The following is a 15,073-nucleotide window of genomic DNA, read 5'->3' as shown; positions in this document are numbered from 1 at the left end:
CCTGAAACAGCCCCTGGCTCAGCAGGGGCTGTAGGAACCCCTAAAAATGGCCCTTAAATTGACCCCTGGCTCACTGGGGGCTCATGTGGCTCCTGGCTCAGATACAAGAGCTAGTGGATATTCCAGCAGCCAAACTACACAGTTTTATTAATTAGATCGAATGAATTTGATCGGATCGATCGTGAAGTTCCAGGACCCCATGATGGGTGAGGGCACCCACGGGTGGTGGGTGCCGTGAGGCCGTGACGGCGGCCGCCATGATGGGTGCGGGCAGCCGCCATGATAAGTGTGGCGGTGGTGCCACTATGATGGGAACGGCCGCTTCAACGGCCGGAACAAGCTGTGTCTGCCGGGATAAGCGGGTACGTCCCGTTCCCACCGTCGTGAGTCGGACGCGGCCGCTCCCGGCCCGCCCTCATCTCCGGCTCAGAACGCAGGGGGCGCGGCCCTGCCCTTAGTCAAGATGGCGTCACGCCGCAAGGGCAGAGGAGGAACCTTTCACATGGCGGCGGCCTCCGCGGCTTCAGTGACGTCACGGGCCTCCGGAAGGGAAGCGGCCATGGCGGCCCGGGGATGCCGGGGCTGGTGAGGCCTGAGGGGGAGTGGGGGGTCCGGGGGCTTGGGGAGGTCCGTGAGGGGTTCTGGGGGGGACACGGGGCTGGGGGACGGCGGGAGGGGCATGAAGCCCGGGCCGAGTCCCCCACGCGCCGATAGGTTGTGCCCTTTTCATTCCCTCCCCGTTGTCACCCCCCCGTGTCTCCTCATGGCCCCCACCCCCCCAGTCCGCCCCCCGAGGTGTGACAGGACCCCCCCATGTCCTCATTGCCCCCACCAATCCCCATTGTCCCCCAAATCCCTCCCGAATCCACCCCCCTGGGGTGTGACAGCCCCGGGGGGGGCACTGGGTGACACACCCACCTGCTGTGACCCCCCAGAGACCCCCAGGAACCCCCCCAGGACCCCCCATGGCCACGAGTCGCTCGGAGGACGAGGAGTCCCTGGGGGGGACCAAAAGGGGCCCGGCCCCTCCCCCGGGGACTGTCCCCAAACGCCGCAGCTCCTCCAGGTACGGGGGGACGGGGGGGCTGGGGGAGCCTTGGTAGGGGTCGGGGCGCTGAGAATGAGCCACAACGAGGGGGGGCTGGAGGGTCCCCTGGGACTGTCCCCAAACACCGCAGCTCCTTCAGGTACGGGGGGCTTTGGGGGTTTTGAGGGTCTTGGAGGGTCTGGGAGGGTCTTCGGAGGGGTTGGGGGGAGCTGAGAATGAGCCACAACAAGGGGACACTGGGGGCGACATGGTAGGGGATGGGGGTCGTGGGGGGGCACTGGGGGCTCCAGGCAGGGTGTGGGGCACAGGGGGGTCTGGTGCCATGTCTGTACCTCCCCATGCCCCCCCGGCAGGTTCATCAAGAGGAAGAAGTTCGACGACGAGCTGGTCGAGAGCAGTCTGGCCAAGTCCTCGAGCCGTGCCAAGGGGGGCCCAGAGCCCCCCCCTCGGCCTGGCCCCGACCCCCCCCCGGGGGACAGGAGGAAGGTCAGGGCTGGGTGGGGACTGGGGGCAGCACAGGGACATTGGGGACACCCTGGGGCCAGTGGGGGAGTCCCAGGGCAGGTGGTCCTGGGGCCGTCCTGGGGTCACTGGGGACATCTGGGTTCATTCAGGAGCCATTGGGGAGCCCCCAGAGCCCCCTGTGCCCCCCCCCCCGGAGATGTCGAGGGTGGTGCCCCCCCTATGACCCCAGGCCTGGGATCCCCCCCATGGCTGTTGGGGACATCCAGAAGCCATTGGGGACATCCAGAAGCCATTGGGGGCATCCCAGCAGCCTGGGGACCCCCAGAGACCCCTCTAAACCTGTCCCCCCCCAGGTGTCGAGGGCAGTGCCCCCCCCCGCGGCCCCCGGGCCCCCCCCCCGGGCTGCCCAAGAGGCTCAAGAAGAGCAAGCAGAGCCCGGCGGTGCCGCGGGACCTGGGCCGCTGGAAACCCGCCGACGACCTGCTGCTCATCAACGCCGTGCTGCAGGTGGGCTGGGGGGCTCAGGGACCCCCCTCACCCGGGGGGGGGTTGGGGAGACCCCCAGACCCTTCCCCTGACCTGGGGGTGTTCCCAGACCAACGACCTCACCTCGGTTCACCTGGGGGTGAAGTTCAGCTGCCGCTTCACCCTGAGGGAGATCCAGGAGCGCTGGTACGCGCTGCTCTACGACCCCGTCATCTGCAAGTGAGGGGGCTCGGGGGGTTTGGGAGGGGTCTGTGGGGGGAGCCGAGGGTCCCTGGTCCCTGAGGGACATCCAGGGATGCTGCTCTACGACCCCCCGGCAAGTGAGGGGGAACCGGGGGGCTCGGGGGGCTCCAGGGGTCTGTGTGAGGGGGAACTGGGGGTCCTGGGGGGCTTGGGGGGGTCTCAGGTGTCCCCAGAGGAGCCGGGATGTCCCCAGGGGGTGGTTTCAGGTGTCCCTGAGGAGCGTCTCAGCCCTTCCTGGGGGTCTGGGTCATCCTTTGGGGTCTCACCTGTCCTTGGTGGGGTCTCATATCTGGGCTGTCCTTGGGGGTCTCTGGGGGGTCTCCCCCATGCTGGGGGTCCCTGGGGGTCTCACCCCTGGGTCCCCCAGACTGGCCTGCCAGGCCATGCGCTCGCTGCACCCCGAGGCTGTGGCTGCCGTGCAGAGCAAGGTCCTGTTCAGCAAAGCTGAGGAGCAGCTGCTCACCAGGGTCCCCTCGGTGAGTGGCTCCAAACGGCCCCAAAGCGTCCCCAAATGTCCCCTGACCCCCCAGCTGCTCATCAGGGTGGGACTGGGGACAGTGGGGGGTTCCCAAATGTCCCTTTGTGTCCCCTCCTGGCCCCTCCTGTTGTGTCCCCTCGCATCCCTCCACGTCCCCTTGGGTTTCCACATTTCCCCTTGTGTCTCAAAGTGTCCCCCCACATCCCCCTCATGTCCCCTGTCCTTCCCAGACCCCCCAGCCCTCCCTGGAGACCTTCCAGGACCTGCTGCTCCGACACCCCGAGGTGTTTTACCCTTCAAGGACCCCCAAGGCCCTGCAGCTGCACTGGCAGCTCCTGCGCCAGTACCACCTGCTGCAGGACCAGACAGGTGAGGGGGGGCCTGGGGGGCACTGGGGGGGCCTGGGGGGTCACCAGCCCCTCACCCTCCCCTCCCACCCCCCAGTGCAGCCCCTGCCCAAGGGGGACCAAGTGCTGAACTTCTCGGACGCCGAGGAGATGGTGGATGACGGGAAACTCAGGTGGGGGGGCTTGGGGAGGTCTGGGGGGGCTTTGGGGGAGCGGGGGGAAGTAGGAGGTCAAGGGAGGGACTGGGAGATGAAGGGAAGGGTTTTTTGTGGGGGCAGGGAGGTCAGGTGAGGTTTGGGGGGGCTCAAGGGAGAGTTTGGGTGGACGGGGGTGAAGGGAAGGTTTGGGGGGCTGGGGGTGTTGGGAGCTCGAGGGTTTGGGGGGCACAGGGAACTAAAGGGAGGGTTTGGGGGGACTGAGGGAGGGTTGAGGGGGCTGGGGGCTGTTTGGGGGGGCTGGGAGGGGGACAGGGCCCCCCTTGGGGAGTTCAGGGTGTCCCAGGGAGCCCCAGTGATATTTTTGGGGGGGCTGGGGTCCTGGGGGTGGTCTCACCATCCCAACCCCCCTTCTCCTGGGCAGGGATGTGCGGGACGAGGTGCTGGAACACGGTGAGTGTCCCCCACCCTCCTGAACCCTCCTGAGCCCCCCTAAACTCCCAGGACCCCCAGGGAGGGGTCAGGTACCCCCCGGCCCCCCCAGGACCCCCTTTGCCCCCCCCCAGAGCTGACGGTGGCGGATCGGCGGCAGAAACGTGAGATCCGGCAGCTGGAGCAGGAGCTGCACAAGTGGCAGGTGCTGGTGGATTCCATCACAGGTGGGCTGTCTGTCTGGCTCCCGCTGTCCCTCTGTCCCCCCATGTCCCTCTGTCCCTCCCATGTCCCTCTGTGTCCCTGGTATGTGTCTGTCCCTGGCATCTGTCTGTCCCTGGTGTCTCTGTGTCCCACTAACTCCCGGTGTCCCTCTGTCCCTCCCTCTGTGTCTGTGTGTCCCCCCTTGACCCCCACTATCCCCCATTCCAGGGATGAGCTCCCCGGATTTCGACAGCCAGACGCTGGCGGTGCTGCGGGGGCGGATGGTGCGGTACCTGATGCGCTCCCGAGAGGTAAAACACCCCCAAAATCACCCCCAAAACCTCCCCGGTACCTCGTGCGCTCCCAGGACGTGGATCCAGAGCTGGGACACCCCAAAATATCCCCAACCCCCCAAATCCTCCCAGGGACCTCTCAAACCCCCCCAAATCTCCCCCCAAAGATCACCCTGGGCAGGGCCACCAAGGACAACCAGATCGACGTGGACCTGGCACTGGAGGGCCCGGCCTGGAAGATCTCCCGCAAACAAGGTGGGGCTGGGGGGCCTTTGGGGGAGTTTGGGGGGCAAGTTTGGGGGGCTCGAGGGGGGGCTGCATCCCCCCCTCTCCTAACAGGGTTTACCTGCCAGGTGTCACCAAGGTAAACCCCCCCACACCCCTTAAACATGGGGCCCCTCACGAGGGGGAGGTTCCTCTGCTCAGGCTTTGGGGGCCATTTGCAGCCCCCTCCTGCCCCCTCCAGGCCCAAGGACCCCCCCAGAATCAGGGACCCCCCTTGACAGAAACCCCCCACCAGAGGAGGTTCCTGTTCTTCTCTCTTGGGGGTCAGGCTCTTCTTTGGGGGCCATTCCTGGCCCCCTCTTGCCCCCCTATCCCCGCCTGGATCCCCTGAATCCCTGGAATTCCCCAGGGGTGATCAAGCTGAAGAACAACGGTGACTTCTTCATCGCCAACGAGGGCCGGCGCCCCATTTACATCGACGGCCGCCCCGTCCTGGGGGGCAACAAGTGGAAGCTCAACAACAACTCTGTGGTCGAGGTGGGGCTGGGGGGTCCTATGGGGTCCCGTGGGGTCCCAGGGGGTCCCGTGGGTCCCACCAAGCCCCACTTTGTCCCCCCAGATCGCCAGCCTGCGCTTCGTCTTCCTCATCAACCAGGACCTCATCGCCCTCATCAAGGCCGAGGCGGCCAAGCTGGCCCAGCAGTGAGGGGGGTGAGGGGGGATTGGGGTCCCAGTTTGGCACTGGGGGGGTTGGGACCCCCCAGCACCACCCCCATCCCAAACTGCTTCCAATAAAGTCATCACTACCCCTGGTGAGGGGCTGCTTGGGGCACCCCAAGAGCCAACTGGGACCCCCCCAAAGATATTGGGGTGCCCCTCCCCTTTACCTGGCCCAGGTGAGTTGGGGGGGGACACACACAGACAACCCTCCCAACCCCCATCCCTGAATTCCTCCCCCCTCCCCAAAAAAATTTTTAAAGCTCAACATTTCATTGATTTGTTCCGAAGTTGTAATTAATTAAAGAGAAGAAAAAAAAACAACAAAAAAAAATCAAACTTGGAAAAAAAAACATGGAAAAAAGGGGGGGGCAGAAAAGTTGGGGACCCCCCCAGCCCTCCCCTATTTGGATTTACTGTCCTTGTTCCCAGGAATGTCTGAGATTTGCTCCCAGGTGTTGCTGTGAAGGGGATTTTGGTGGGGGGGAAGGAACTGAGATGGGAATGAAGGAAATTCCCCAAAGAAAATCCAGGGAAAAAAGCTGAAATGTGCAGCTGAGGGGACCCCCCCAATCCCAGCACACACAGAGAGGACCCCCCCTCAGTCACAGAGAGGTCAGAGGGGACACCCCAGATCCCACAGGGAACATTCCAGATCCTGGGGGGACACAGAGGGGACACCTCAGATCCCAGAGGGTCTCATGGGACATCCCAGATTTGGGAGAGACAGAGGGGACTCCCCAGTTCCCAGAGGAGAACATTCCAGATCCGGGGGGGGGTCAGAGGCCCCTCCTCCCCCCGCTCCTCCTCGCTTCCAGCGCGAGGGATTTTTGGGATGGAGAAGAAGGAGAAGGGGGGGCGATGGCAGCACTGGGGGGGTCCTGAGCCCCCAAATCCCGATGGGACAACATGGAACAGACCAGGATGGGGGGGAGAAAGGGGTAAAAAGGAGGGGAGATGGCACAGAACGGGAATTGTAAACGTGGCTGGGACCCCTGTCAGGATCCCAGAGTTTTCCTCAGGAATTCGCTCCCTTGGGGTGGCTCTTGCGGGGTCTCCGTGGGGGGAGCCCCCCCCGGGGGGCTGTGGGGGGGCCCGGGGTCGGAGGGTTGCGGGGGCCGGGCCGGGTCCCGCTGTTGGGGGGCTCAGGGGGGCCGTTGTGCCGCGGGGTCGGGGCTCGGGGTCCTCCTTCCGCCCTCCGGATCCGCTGGGAAGGCTGAGAATGGAGGGGGTTGAGAACAGGGACCCCCCAAAACCCCCTCCCCTGGAACCCCAAATCCTGGGAATCTGGGAACCTCCAAACCCCCTCCCCTGGACCCCCAAATCCCGCTCTGGGAACACCTAAATCCTGAGAATCTGGGAAGGCTGAGAATGAGAGGGGGTGAGAACCTGGACCCCCCTCAAACACCCCCCGAACCCCCAATCCATAGGGCTGATCCATCCAGGGAACCCCCAGAGCCCCCCAGACCCCCCACACCCTCTCCAGACCCACCTCTCGGGGGGGCCGGGGCCGTCCTCCCCCTGTGTCCCCCAGAGCCCCCTCGGGGGGTCCTGGGGCTTTCCCGGCCGTGCTGGGGGTGGGGGAGGCACTGGGGGGGCCCGGGGGGGCCCCGGGGGGGCCGGAGCTGCAGCGGGAGCGGCTGGAATAGCTGGTCTTGGGGTGGGACACTGGAACAGAGACAGCAGGGGAGGGGTCAGAGGGGCTGGGATCACGGATTCTGGACAGGATCCTCTGGGAGCAGATGGAGGGCTCAGGTGAGTGCCCCAGGAGCCCCCAGCCCACCTTGGCCGAAGCAGGTGATGCTCCTCTTGAGCCCCTCCAGGTCGCAGGTGAACCTGCCGGCCCTGCCCAGCTCCTCATCGTACTTGCGCTCGCTCACAAAGTGCTGCCAAAAGAGGGAAAAAGGGGGGATTTGGGCTGGGAACGGGAGCAGGGAACAGGGAGACCCTCCCAGTTCTGGGGTGGATGGGGGAGACCCTCCTGGTTCAGCCCAGGACAGGAGGGGGTTCAGGGAATTCAGGGAAGGTGGAACTTTCCCCAGGTGTTGGGTGAAATCAGGATTTCACAAAACCACTTTAAATTCTGTTTGGAATCCAAAGTGTTTGGAATTCAAGGTGCCCCCCCAGGTGCCCCCCGGGCCCACCTTGATGTCAGCCCTGAGCTCCAGCAGCTGCTCCTCCGACATCCGCGCGGCCCCGTCCGTGAGTTTCCGCAGGGCCTCCGCCCTCCTCTGCCTCCCCACCAGGATCTCCACTGGGAAAACAGCCCTGGATCAGGGAAAAACCACCCCCCGACCCCCCAGGCCCCTCCCTGGGGTAATTCCAGCTCCAAACAGGCACCAAACCAGAGGTGGAAGCTCCAGGAGGGACACTGGGAGCAGCTCTGTCCCTTTGTCACCTTTGGAATTGGGTCTTTTCCATTAGATTTGTCCCCATTCTGTTGGGGAAATCCCATCAGCCCCCCTATCCCAAAAGGTGGGATGTAGGAGAAACCCTGAAGGGAATTTCATGGAATTTTATGGAATGGTTTGGGTTGGGAGGGACCTTAAAGGTGAGCAGAAAAGCTGTTTCCATCCCCAGGAATGTCAGGATTTCGGGAATTCCCACCCTCTGGGGAGGTTTGTAATAGCCATGATGGAGTTCTGAGGTGTTTGGGAATGATGGGAACAGGAGGGAAATCCTGGGAAAACCCCTCCAAGAACAGCCCCTTACTTGCTTCTGCCTTCACTTTGTCCATCTCGGCCAGCAAAGCCACTTCCCGGTCCATGAGGCTGCGGAAAACAGGGAAAAGGGAAGGGATTTAGTGCTGGAGAGGGCAGGGAAAGGCTCCGGAAGGATCCAGCCGGGACACACCGGCAGGTGGAGCTGGAACCGCGGGAAGCGCCCGGAGAGCCCCGGATTGGGCTGGAATGGGGAGGGGAGAGGGGGGACAGGGAGGAACTGGGGGCGGGAGGAACTGGGGAGCAGGAACCGGGAGCAGAGAGTTGGGGACAGGAGGATGAACTGGGGAGCAGGAACTGGGAGCCCCACGGAGCACCTGGAGCTCACCTGGAGCCCTGCAGGGCCCAGCACGTGGATTCTGCAGTGCCTGAGGCCCTTGGGGACACACGGGGGGGACACACGGGGGGGACACACACGGGACACCTGAGCAGGGCACAGCCCCAGGGCCTCAGGAGACTGAAATCCCCCCAGAACAGCAGCACCGACCCCTGGGCCAGAGTCATCCCAGAGGGGGGACAGAGACCCCTCGGGTGTCCCGGAGCCCCCTCAGGTCACCCAAAGGCCCCCCCGGGGAGGCAAAGCATCCTCAGGTGCCCCAGAGCCCCTTTAGGTGACCAAGAGCCCACTCAGGTCACCCCGAGCCCACCCAAGTGACCCCAAATCCTCTCAGGTGAGGAACAGCCCCCCAGGGAAGGCAGAACCCTCTCGGGTGCCCCAGAGCCTCCCAGATGTCCACATCCCTCTGCTCCCACTCCAGAGCCTTTCCCACCCATTCCCCCAGGTGCCAACAAACCCCAAAGGAATCCCAGTCCCCCCAGTCTGGCTTTGTGCAGGAACTGGCTCCCAGACAGACCCTGGGCCCCTCTAAGCCCCCCCTGCCCCCGTTCCTGGTTCCCACTGCTCCAGGTGAGTCAGGAATTCAAATCCAGCCCTTTAATTGGGCTCATTTCCCTTTTCATTCCCAACTACAAAAGCCCAAACCCTCCTGTCCCTGTTCCCCCCTCGGAGCCACCGGGGGACAGCGGGGTCAGCCCTTCATCCCTCGCCTTTTTTGAGGGAAAAATGTTGGAAAATGGGTAGAATGTTTAATTTAGTCCCTGTCTGAGGCACTGAAATACCAACCCCCCCTTCCCTGGGAGGGAGGGGGATCAATCTCCACAATTCCCTGGAACAGCAGCTCTGACATTTGGCTGCTTCTGGTGATTTATGGCTCCCTCCTCCTGCCTTTTTCCAGGGCAGGGAAGGGGCAGAGCCACGGGAATGAGGCTTCTCCCTGCTCCCAGGAATTCCCAGAGTGGCCACACCTGGATGTGCAGCACCCACAGGTGCCTCAGTGTCCCCTGGAAAGGGCAGGAGTTCCGGGAGCTGGGGGAGAAAGGGGGGATGTGGCCTTATTTGATTAATTCCCAGCCATTTCAGGCCATTCCCAGCCTTAATTAATGAATTCCCAGCCATTTCAGGCCATTCCCAGCCATTCCCAGAGTGTTCACACCTGGATCTTCCCCTCCCACAGGTTCCCTTTCCCTCCTGCCCATCTCTGTGTGAGCATCCAGAATTCCCGGATCTGGAGAAGGGTGGGAACGTGGGTTAATTAAATATTCCTTAATTAATGATTAATTATAATGCAGGAACAGTCTCAGGGCCTCATCCTGTTCCCAGGATTATTCTCTGTTAGCCAGGAATTGAGACCAGGATTAATCTCTGTTAACCAGGAATTAGTACCAGGATTAATCCAAGGAAAGGATGTTTTCCAGACCTGGAAGAAGGTTTTTACAGGTGGAATTTGTGTGGAGAGGTTAAAAAATCCTTAAGCCCCCACTCTAATAATATAGAATTTTGATAATAATATTGTTCATGTTATATAATATAGATAATAATACATTGTAGGTAATTATAAGATATATTATCAAAATTATTATTATAATATATTCTGTGTATATCTAATAATATGTAAATATATATAATTATATAATAAAGACAATACAGCTGGGAAAAAGCTGGAATTCCCTCTGGGAGTTCTCCAGGCTCAGCCCAGAGACCCCAAAACCCCCTGGGCACCTTCGACCCAAACCCTCAGGGAAATTCCAGACTCATTGATTCCCATTTTAACTGATTTTAAGCTGATTTTAAGCCTGGAAAAAACCCCCACTTCCTTCAGGGAAGCATTTTCCAGTGGGAATGTTGCAGGAGCACAAGGACAAGGCCACAATGAGCAGGCAAAACTGGCTAAAAGGTTTTAAATTCTTGGTTTTAGTAATTTAAAACTGTCAGGTTTTTGACACAAACAGCTTTTGACACCAAGAGCTGCTGAAATCCCGGGATGCGGGAGCAGGATTTCAGCTCCTTGTCAACCCAGGGCAGGGGTTTATGGATGTTTTCTTGTTTTATGGATATTTTCTTCCCCCAAACCCAATATTTGTGCAGTTTCTCAAGGCTGGGTTCAATCAGCTGCTCCAAACACCATCCCCAGCATAAACCCAGCCCCAATTAAACCCCAGCACTAATTACACACAAAGGGCACAGTTTAAGCCTGGATTAAAATGGGAAAACAAGGCTTTTGATGAGTTTTTAGACCTCCCTGGTGACATCCAAGTCAAGCCTAATTTAAGGGTTTCAAATGGGAATGTTTGTTCCTCCAGGGACAGGCAGGAGCAGGCCACAAGATCCCAAAACTTCTCCTTCCAGCTCAGCTCAGAGGGCAAACCAAGGCACAAACCTGGCTGGTTTCAGTCATGGATTCATGGAATGGCTTGGGTTGGGAGGGACCTCAAAGCTCGTCCAGTCCCACCCCTGCTGTGGGCAGGGACACCTCCCACTATCCCGGGGGATCCAACCTGGCCTGGGACACTCCCAGGGATGGGAAATCCTCTGGAAAATCCATCCCAGCCCCTCACAGCCTCATAGGCAGGAATTTCATCCCAAAATTCCATCGAAATCTCCCCTTTTTCCAGATGGAAGCCCCTCACCCCTTGTCTTTGTCCATCTGCAGCTCCTGGAGCCCCCAGGGAAGGAAAATGCCCTTTAAAGGTGATTCCAACCCAAACTGTTCCATGATCCCAGGCAAATAAACAGGAAGAGCTGCTCAAGCCTGGAATAATTCAGGGAAAATCATGGAATGTTTTGGGTTGAGAAGGAGCTTAAAGCCCACGCAGCTCCACGGGCAGCGATACCTCTCACCATCCTGGGACACTCCCAGGGGGTGGTGCAGCCAAAACCCCGCTGGACAACCAATTCCAGCCATCCCAGGAGCAGGATCCATCCCCAAACTCCCACCCACCTGCTCTGGAGCTCAGCAAAGACCTGCTTCATCTTCCTGATGGACGTGTCCATCTCCTCCTTGAGCAGGGCCCGGTACCGCGCCAGGGACACGGAGCAGCGCTGCAGGTCCTTCACCGACTTCTCGATGTTCGACCCTGCAACGGAGGGAACGGGCAAGTCCAGCCTCTGGATCCTTCCCACGGGCAGGGATGCTCCAGAAACAGGGGTCAAATGCAGCCCTGGGCTGGGTTTGGGCTGGAGAGGAGCAAAGCCCAGGCTGCTCCAGAGCCCAGCACGAGGGAGAGCAGTGGTTTGTCTGGGAAGGGAATTTCATGGGATTATGGAATTGTTTGGGTTGGGAGGGACCTTAAAGCTCATCCAGTTCCACCTCCACCGGGACATCTCCCACTATCCCAGGTGGCTCCAACCCGGCCTGGGACACTGCCACGGATGGGAAACCCATGACTTCTCCGGGATTGAATGTCTGGACTCTCCAAGGGATGAAAATCCTCCCACCAGGAGGTGACAGGACCCGTCCTTTCGGGTCCCGGGGGCAGAGTTTGGCTCCTGCCAAGTGAAATTACGGATCCTGTTCCACCATTCCCTGAACTGCACCCCCAACCCCCCCAGCACAACCTCCCCGGTCACCGGGGGGTCTCCAGGTCCCTCCTGTCCCTCCCTGTTATTGTCACATCCCAGATTTGGACAAAACACCCCAAAAGGGGGGGGAACCCCCTCCAGGGCTGTCACTTGTTGTCACTCGTTGTCACAGCCCCGGCCTGACCCTTCACAGGTTCTCAGGAACAGCCCCGGGATGTGACGGGACGTGGGGGGAGGGATGAGCTCTCCCTGCTCCAGAGAAAGTGCTGGAATTCCTGCTGTGCTGGGAGGAGGAGGAGGAAGGACCTGGACTACGGGAGGTGCCCCTGCCCAGGGCAGGGGGTGGCACTGGATCACCTTCAGTGCCCCTCCCAACCCAGACCATTCCATGAATCCACGGCTTTATGGTCTCCCCTCCATTATCCAAGGCTTGAGCAGCTTTCCCTGTATTTTTATGGATATTTGACACATATTTTATGGATATCTGACATATTTTACAGACTGATGAGTTCCCCTCCCAGTCTGGCCTAACCAAGCCCCGCTCCCAAGGCCTCTCCTCCTCCAGGAGCAGCTCCACACCCTCCAATCCCCCCACATTCCCAAGGTTTTGTGTCCTTACCCATTTTCCTGCCGGGGGGTGACACCGGAGCCTCTTCCCGGGGGTCGGAGTGGGGGGTGGGCAGAGCCCTGGGGGGGGGGATGGGGAGCCTTGGGGGGTCAGGGCCGGACAGTCCATTCCTTAGGCCGGGCTCTGCTGGGGAAAGGCAAACTGAGCCAAAAAATCCAGCAAAAAACAGGATTTGGGACCCAAAACCAAGGAAAATACCTCCCAAAAAAAAAAAACCACACCAACCAGAAAATCAAGGCTGTGCTGAAAAAATACCTGGAAAAATTAGGATTTAGGACCCAAAAACATCCCTCAAAAACCCCACCAGAAAATCAGGATTTAGGACCCAAACCCAAGGAAAATCCCCCTAAATGCCCTTCAGCCCCTCCCCACCACTCCCATTCCTGGTTTTCCAGCACTGACCATCCACTTCCCTGCCATCCATCGACATCCCATCCAGGCCCTCGCTCAGGGAATCCACGGATTCCGTGTCCTGGGCGCAGCCGTTCACGTGGAATCCGTTCATCCCCCCCTTCTCCCAGTTTCCTGGGGTCTCCTCTCCAGGAGGAACTGGTTTTCCAGGGGCTGGGAGGGCAGAGCTGGAGCCACTGGGAAGTTTGGGTTTGGGTTTCTTCTTTTTGTTCTGGGAATTTTGGTGGGGGGGAAAAAATACGTTAGTTGTGATTCCTGAGGGGATTTGTGATTCCTGGAGGGAATTCTGGCTGGAAGGGAAGGGAGTTAAATGGGTTTGAGGAGGAGGGATTTATCCCACAACATGGGAATGCAGGGGGATTAATGAGGTGTGAAGGTGTCATGTCTTGTGAAATCTCATGGAAATCCCACTGGAATCCCACAGGAAATCTCAGGGGAAATCCCAGGAATCTCATGGGAATCTCATTGGAAATCTTATGGGAATCCTATTGGAAAATCCCATAGGAATGCCATGGAAAATCACAGGAATCCCATGGGAAATCTCATGGAAATCCCACAGGAAAACAGGGAATTTCTGTGCCAGGTCCCCACAAGGTGCAGCTCAAACTCCCCCTGGGATTCCCTTTCCCACCATTCCCAACTGGATCCCCCAAATTCCAAAGGTTTTAGGGAATATTTAAGGAGTGGTACCTTTTTTTTGCCTGTCACAGTCCATTCCTTCAGCACCTCACTGGCATTCCCTGCAAAGGAAAACAGGGATGAGAGGTGGGAAAAGGAGCATTTCAGGTCCTTCCCAGACACTTGGAGGTGCTTCCACACCTGGAAAACCAGGTTTCAAATCTCCTGGTTGATGGAATAAAAGGAGGGGTTTGAGCTGGGCTTTGGGAATTCCCAGTTGAGATGTTGCTCCCTTGGGATACAGGGGGAAAATCCCACTTTTGGGGGGAAAAATCCCATTTTCCAGGGGAAAAATCCAAGTTTCTGAGGAAAAAAATCCCCGAAATCTCCCCTTTGGCTCTGCCATTTCACAGGTTTGGGCACCAAATTCCTGTCCACAAACACGGGATGAACCTTCCACACCCCAAATTCCACCCCAAATCCCAGAATTCCCACCTTCCATGAAGGCCTGGACTGTTTTGTCCACACAGTTGTCAAAGTGCTGCAGGACCAGGACGATCTCGTTGTTGCTCCTGTTGGGAACGATCGCTCGGACAGCTCCGATCTGGGGGGAAAACATGGAAAATGGCTGGAATTTGGGCCGTGGGAGGTGATTTATCTGGAATAAAGACTCCAAAGGCTCCTTTACCTTTTCCTTCATGTTCTCAAAGGTCCCTCCCTGGGCCATCACAGTGTTGGACTGAACATCAAAGATAAATCCCGAGGGATCTGTGGGAAAAGGAAAGTCCTAAATAACTGTGCTAAGGAGAATATGGACACCCAAATCCCACTAATCCCAAAATCCCAGCACCTGAGAGCGTTGTCCAAACCCTCCCTGACCTCTGGAATTATGGAATACTATCCTGGATCAAAGTCCAGCTCCAGGCCCTGCTCAGGATATCCCAAAACCTCCCTAATTCCCAAAATCCCAACTTCTCAGAGCCTTTCCCTGAGCTCTGGCAGGTTTGAAGCCTCTTCCTTCCCTGGGGAGCTGTTCCAGGGCCCCACCACCCCCTGGGAGTTGGATTTATCCCCAAATCCAGCCTAAACCCTCCCCTGGCACAGTTCCAGCCATTCCCTGGGATCCCCCAGAGCAGAGACTGGGATGAACAATGATCATTCCCACCCCTCATCCCCACATTAAACCTCCCCTGATCCCAGCAACAAAGAGTTAAGGAGCCTCTGGAGCAGCCCTTGGATACCAATTTCCTTCTCCTGGAGACACCAGTGGCATCCAGACTGATAAATGGGAATGAAGATCCAGCAGTTTGTGTTCCAGGAGCTCCCAGGGAATGTTTGGATGCTCCAAGAGACCCATAAACGGAGACGAGCCATCACTGACATCCAAAAGGTCACATAAATCTGCACATCCCCAGCCATTCCCGGGGGGATTTCCTGCCAGGCAGGTCTAATTCCAGGTTTTAAGAAGGAAAAGGGATGTTGCTGTGGTTTTCTGGGATAAAATATGGTGGTTTAGGGCTCAGGAAGGGCCTTGGAGGGGATAAAAACAGGACCCCGAGGTCTGGAATGACCCCATTTGGCACCACCGCCCCTTTCAAGGAATTATTAAGGCTGGAAAAGTCCCCTCAGACACCAAATCCAACTGTTCAAGGGGGCTTTTCCAAACTTACTAATTCCACGAACCCCCTGGAAATCCCATGACCTTCTTGGTGCTGGAATTACTACAGTTGGAAAAGCCCCCTGA

At 58.9% G+C, this 15,073-nt stretch overlaps 2 protein-coding genes across 7 annotated transcripts in view; one reads left to right on the top strand and one right to left on the bottom strand.

Annotated features, from left to right (window-relative positions):
• Positions 1-399: 399 nt before the first annotated feature.
• Positions 400-5,372, top strand: MCRS1 (microspherule protein 1). The gene is given in 15 exon segments (XM_051774883.1): positions 400-585; positions 936-1,066; positions 1,402-1,534; positions 1,867-1,901; positions 1,903-2,020; positions 2,109-2,218; positions 2,610-2,718; positions 2,951-3,089; positions 3,165-3,240; positions 3,647-3,675; positions 3,789-3,881; positions 4,087-4,169; positions 4,319-4,406; positions 4,786-4,913; positions 4,996-5,372. Coding segments are annotated over 15 exon segments (1,371 nt in total). The 5' UTR covers positions 400-573; the 3' UTR covers positions 5,083-5,372.
• Positions 5,373-5,435: 63 nt separating this feature from the next.
• SPATS2 (spermatogenesis associated serine rich 2) overlaps positions 5,436-15,073 on the bottom strand; it is a 62,571-nt gene continuing 52,933 nt past the window's right edge. For 4 of the 6 annotated variants that reach the window (XM_051774872.1, XM_051774873.1, XM_051774870.1 and 1 more), the window contains 11 exons: positions 14,018-14,097; positions 13,825-13,933; positions 13,402-13,451; positions 12,703-12,922; positions 12,292-12,426; positions 11,092-11,227; positions 7,806-7,864; positions 7,238-7,347; positions 6,877-6,979; positions 6,586-6,761; positions 5,436-6,309 (listed from right to left, as the gene is read on the bottom strand). In XM_051774872.1, coding sequence (XP_051630832.1) covers positions 6,112-6,309; positions 6,586-6,761; positions 6,877-6,979; positions 7,238-7,347; positions 7,806-7,864; positions 11,092-11,227; positions 12,292-12,426; positions 12,703-12,922; positions 13,402-13,451; positions 13,825-13,933; positions 14,018-14,097 — 1,376 coding nt within the window. In that variant the 3' untranslated portion in view covers positions 5,436-6,111. The remainder of the gene's footprint in view (positions 6,310-6,585; positions 6,762-6,876; positions 6,980-7,237; positions 7,348-7,805; positions 7,865-11,091; positions 11,228-12,291; positions 12,427-12,702; positions 12,923-13,401; positions 13,452-13,824; positions 13,934-14,017; positions 14,098-15,073) is intronic. The other 2 variants (XM_051774874.1, XM_051774875.1) reach the window with 2 other exon arrangements.

The sequence above is a fragment of the Manacus candei genome, unplaced genomic scaffold (assembly GCF_025592945.1).
Source record: "Manacus candei isolate 608988 ecotype Guabito, Panama unplaced genomic scaffold, ASM2559294v1 h1tg000233l, whole genome shotgun sequence".
Taxonomy (NCBI): Eukaryota; Metazoa; Chordata; class Aves; order Passeriformes; family Pipridae; genus Manacus; species Manacus candei.
The sequence above is the reverse complement of the archived record's forward strand: the minus strand, read 5'-3'. Positions and strand labels throughout refer to the sequence as shown.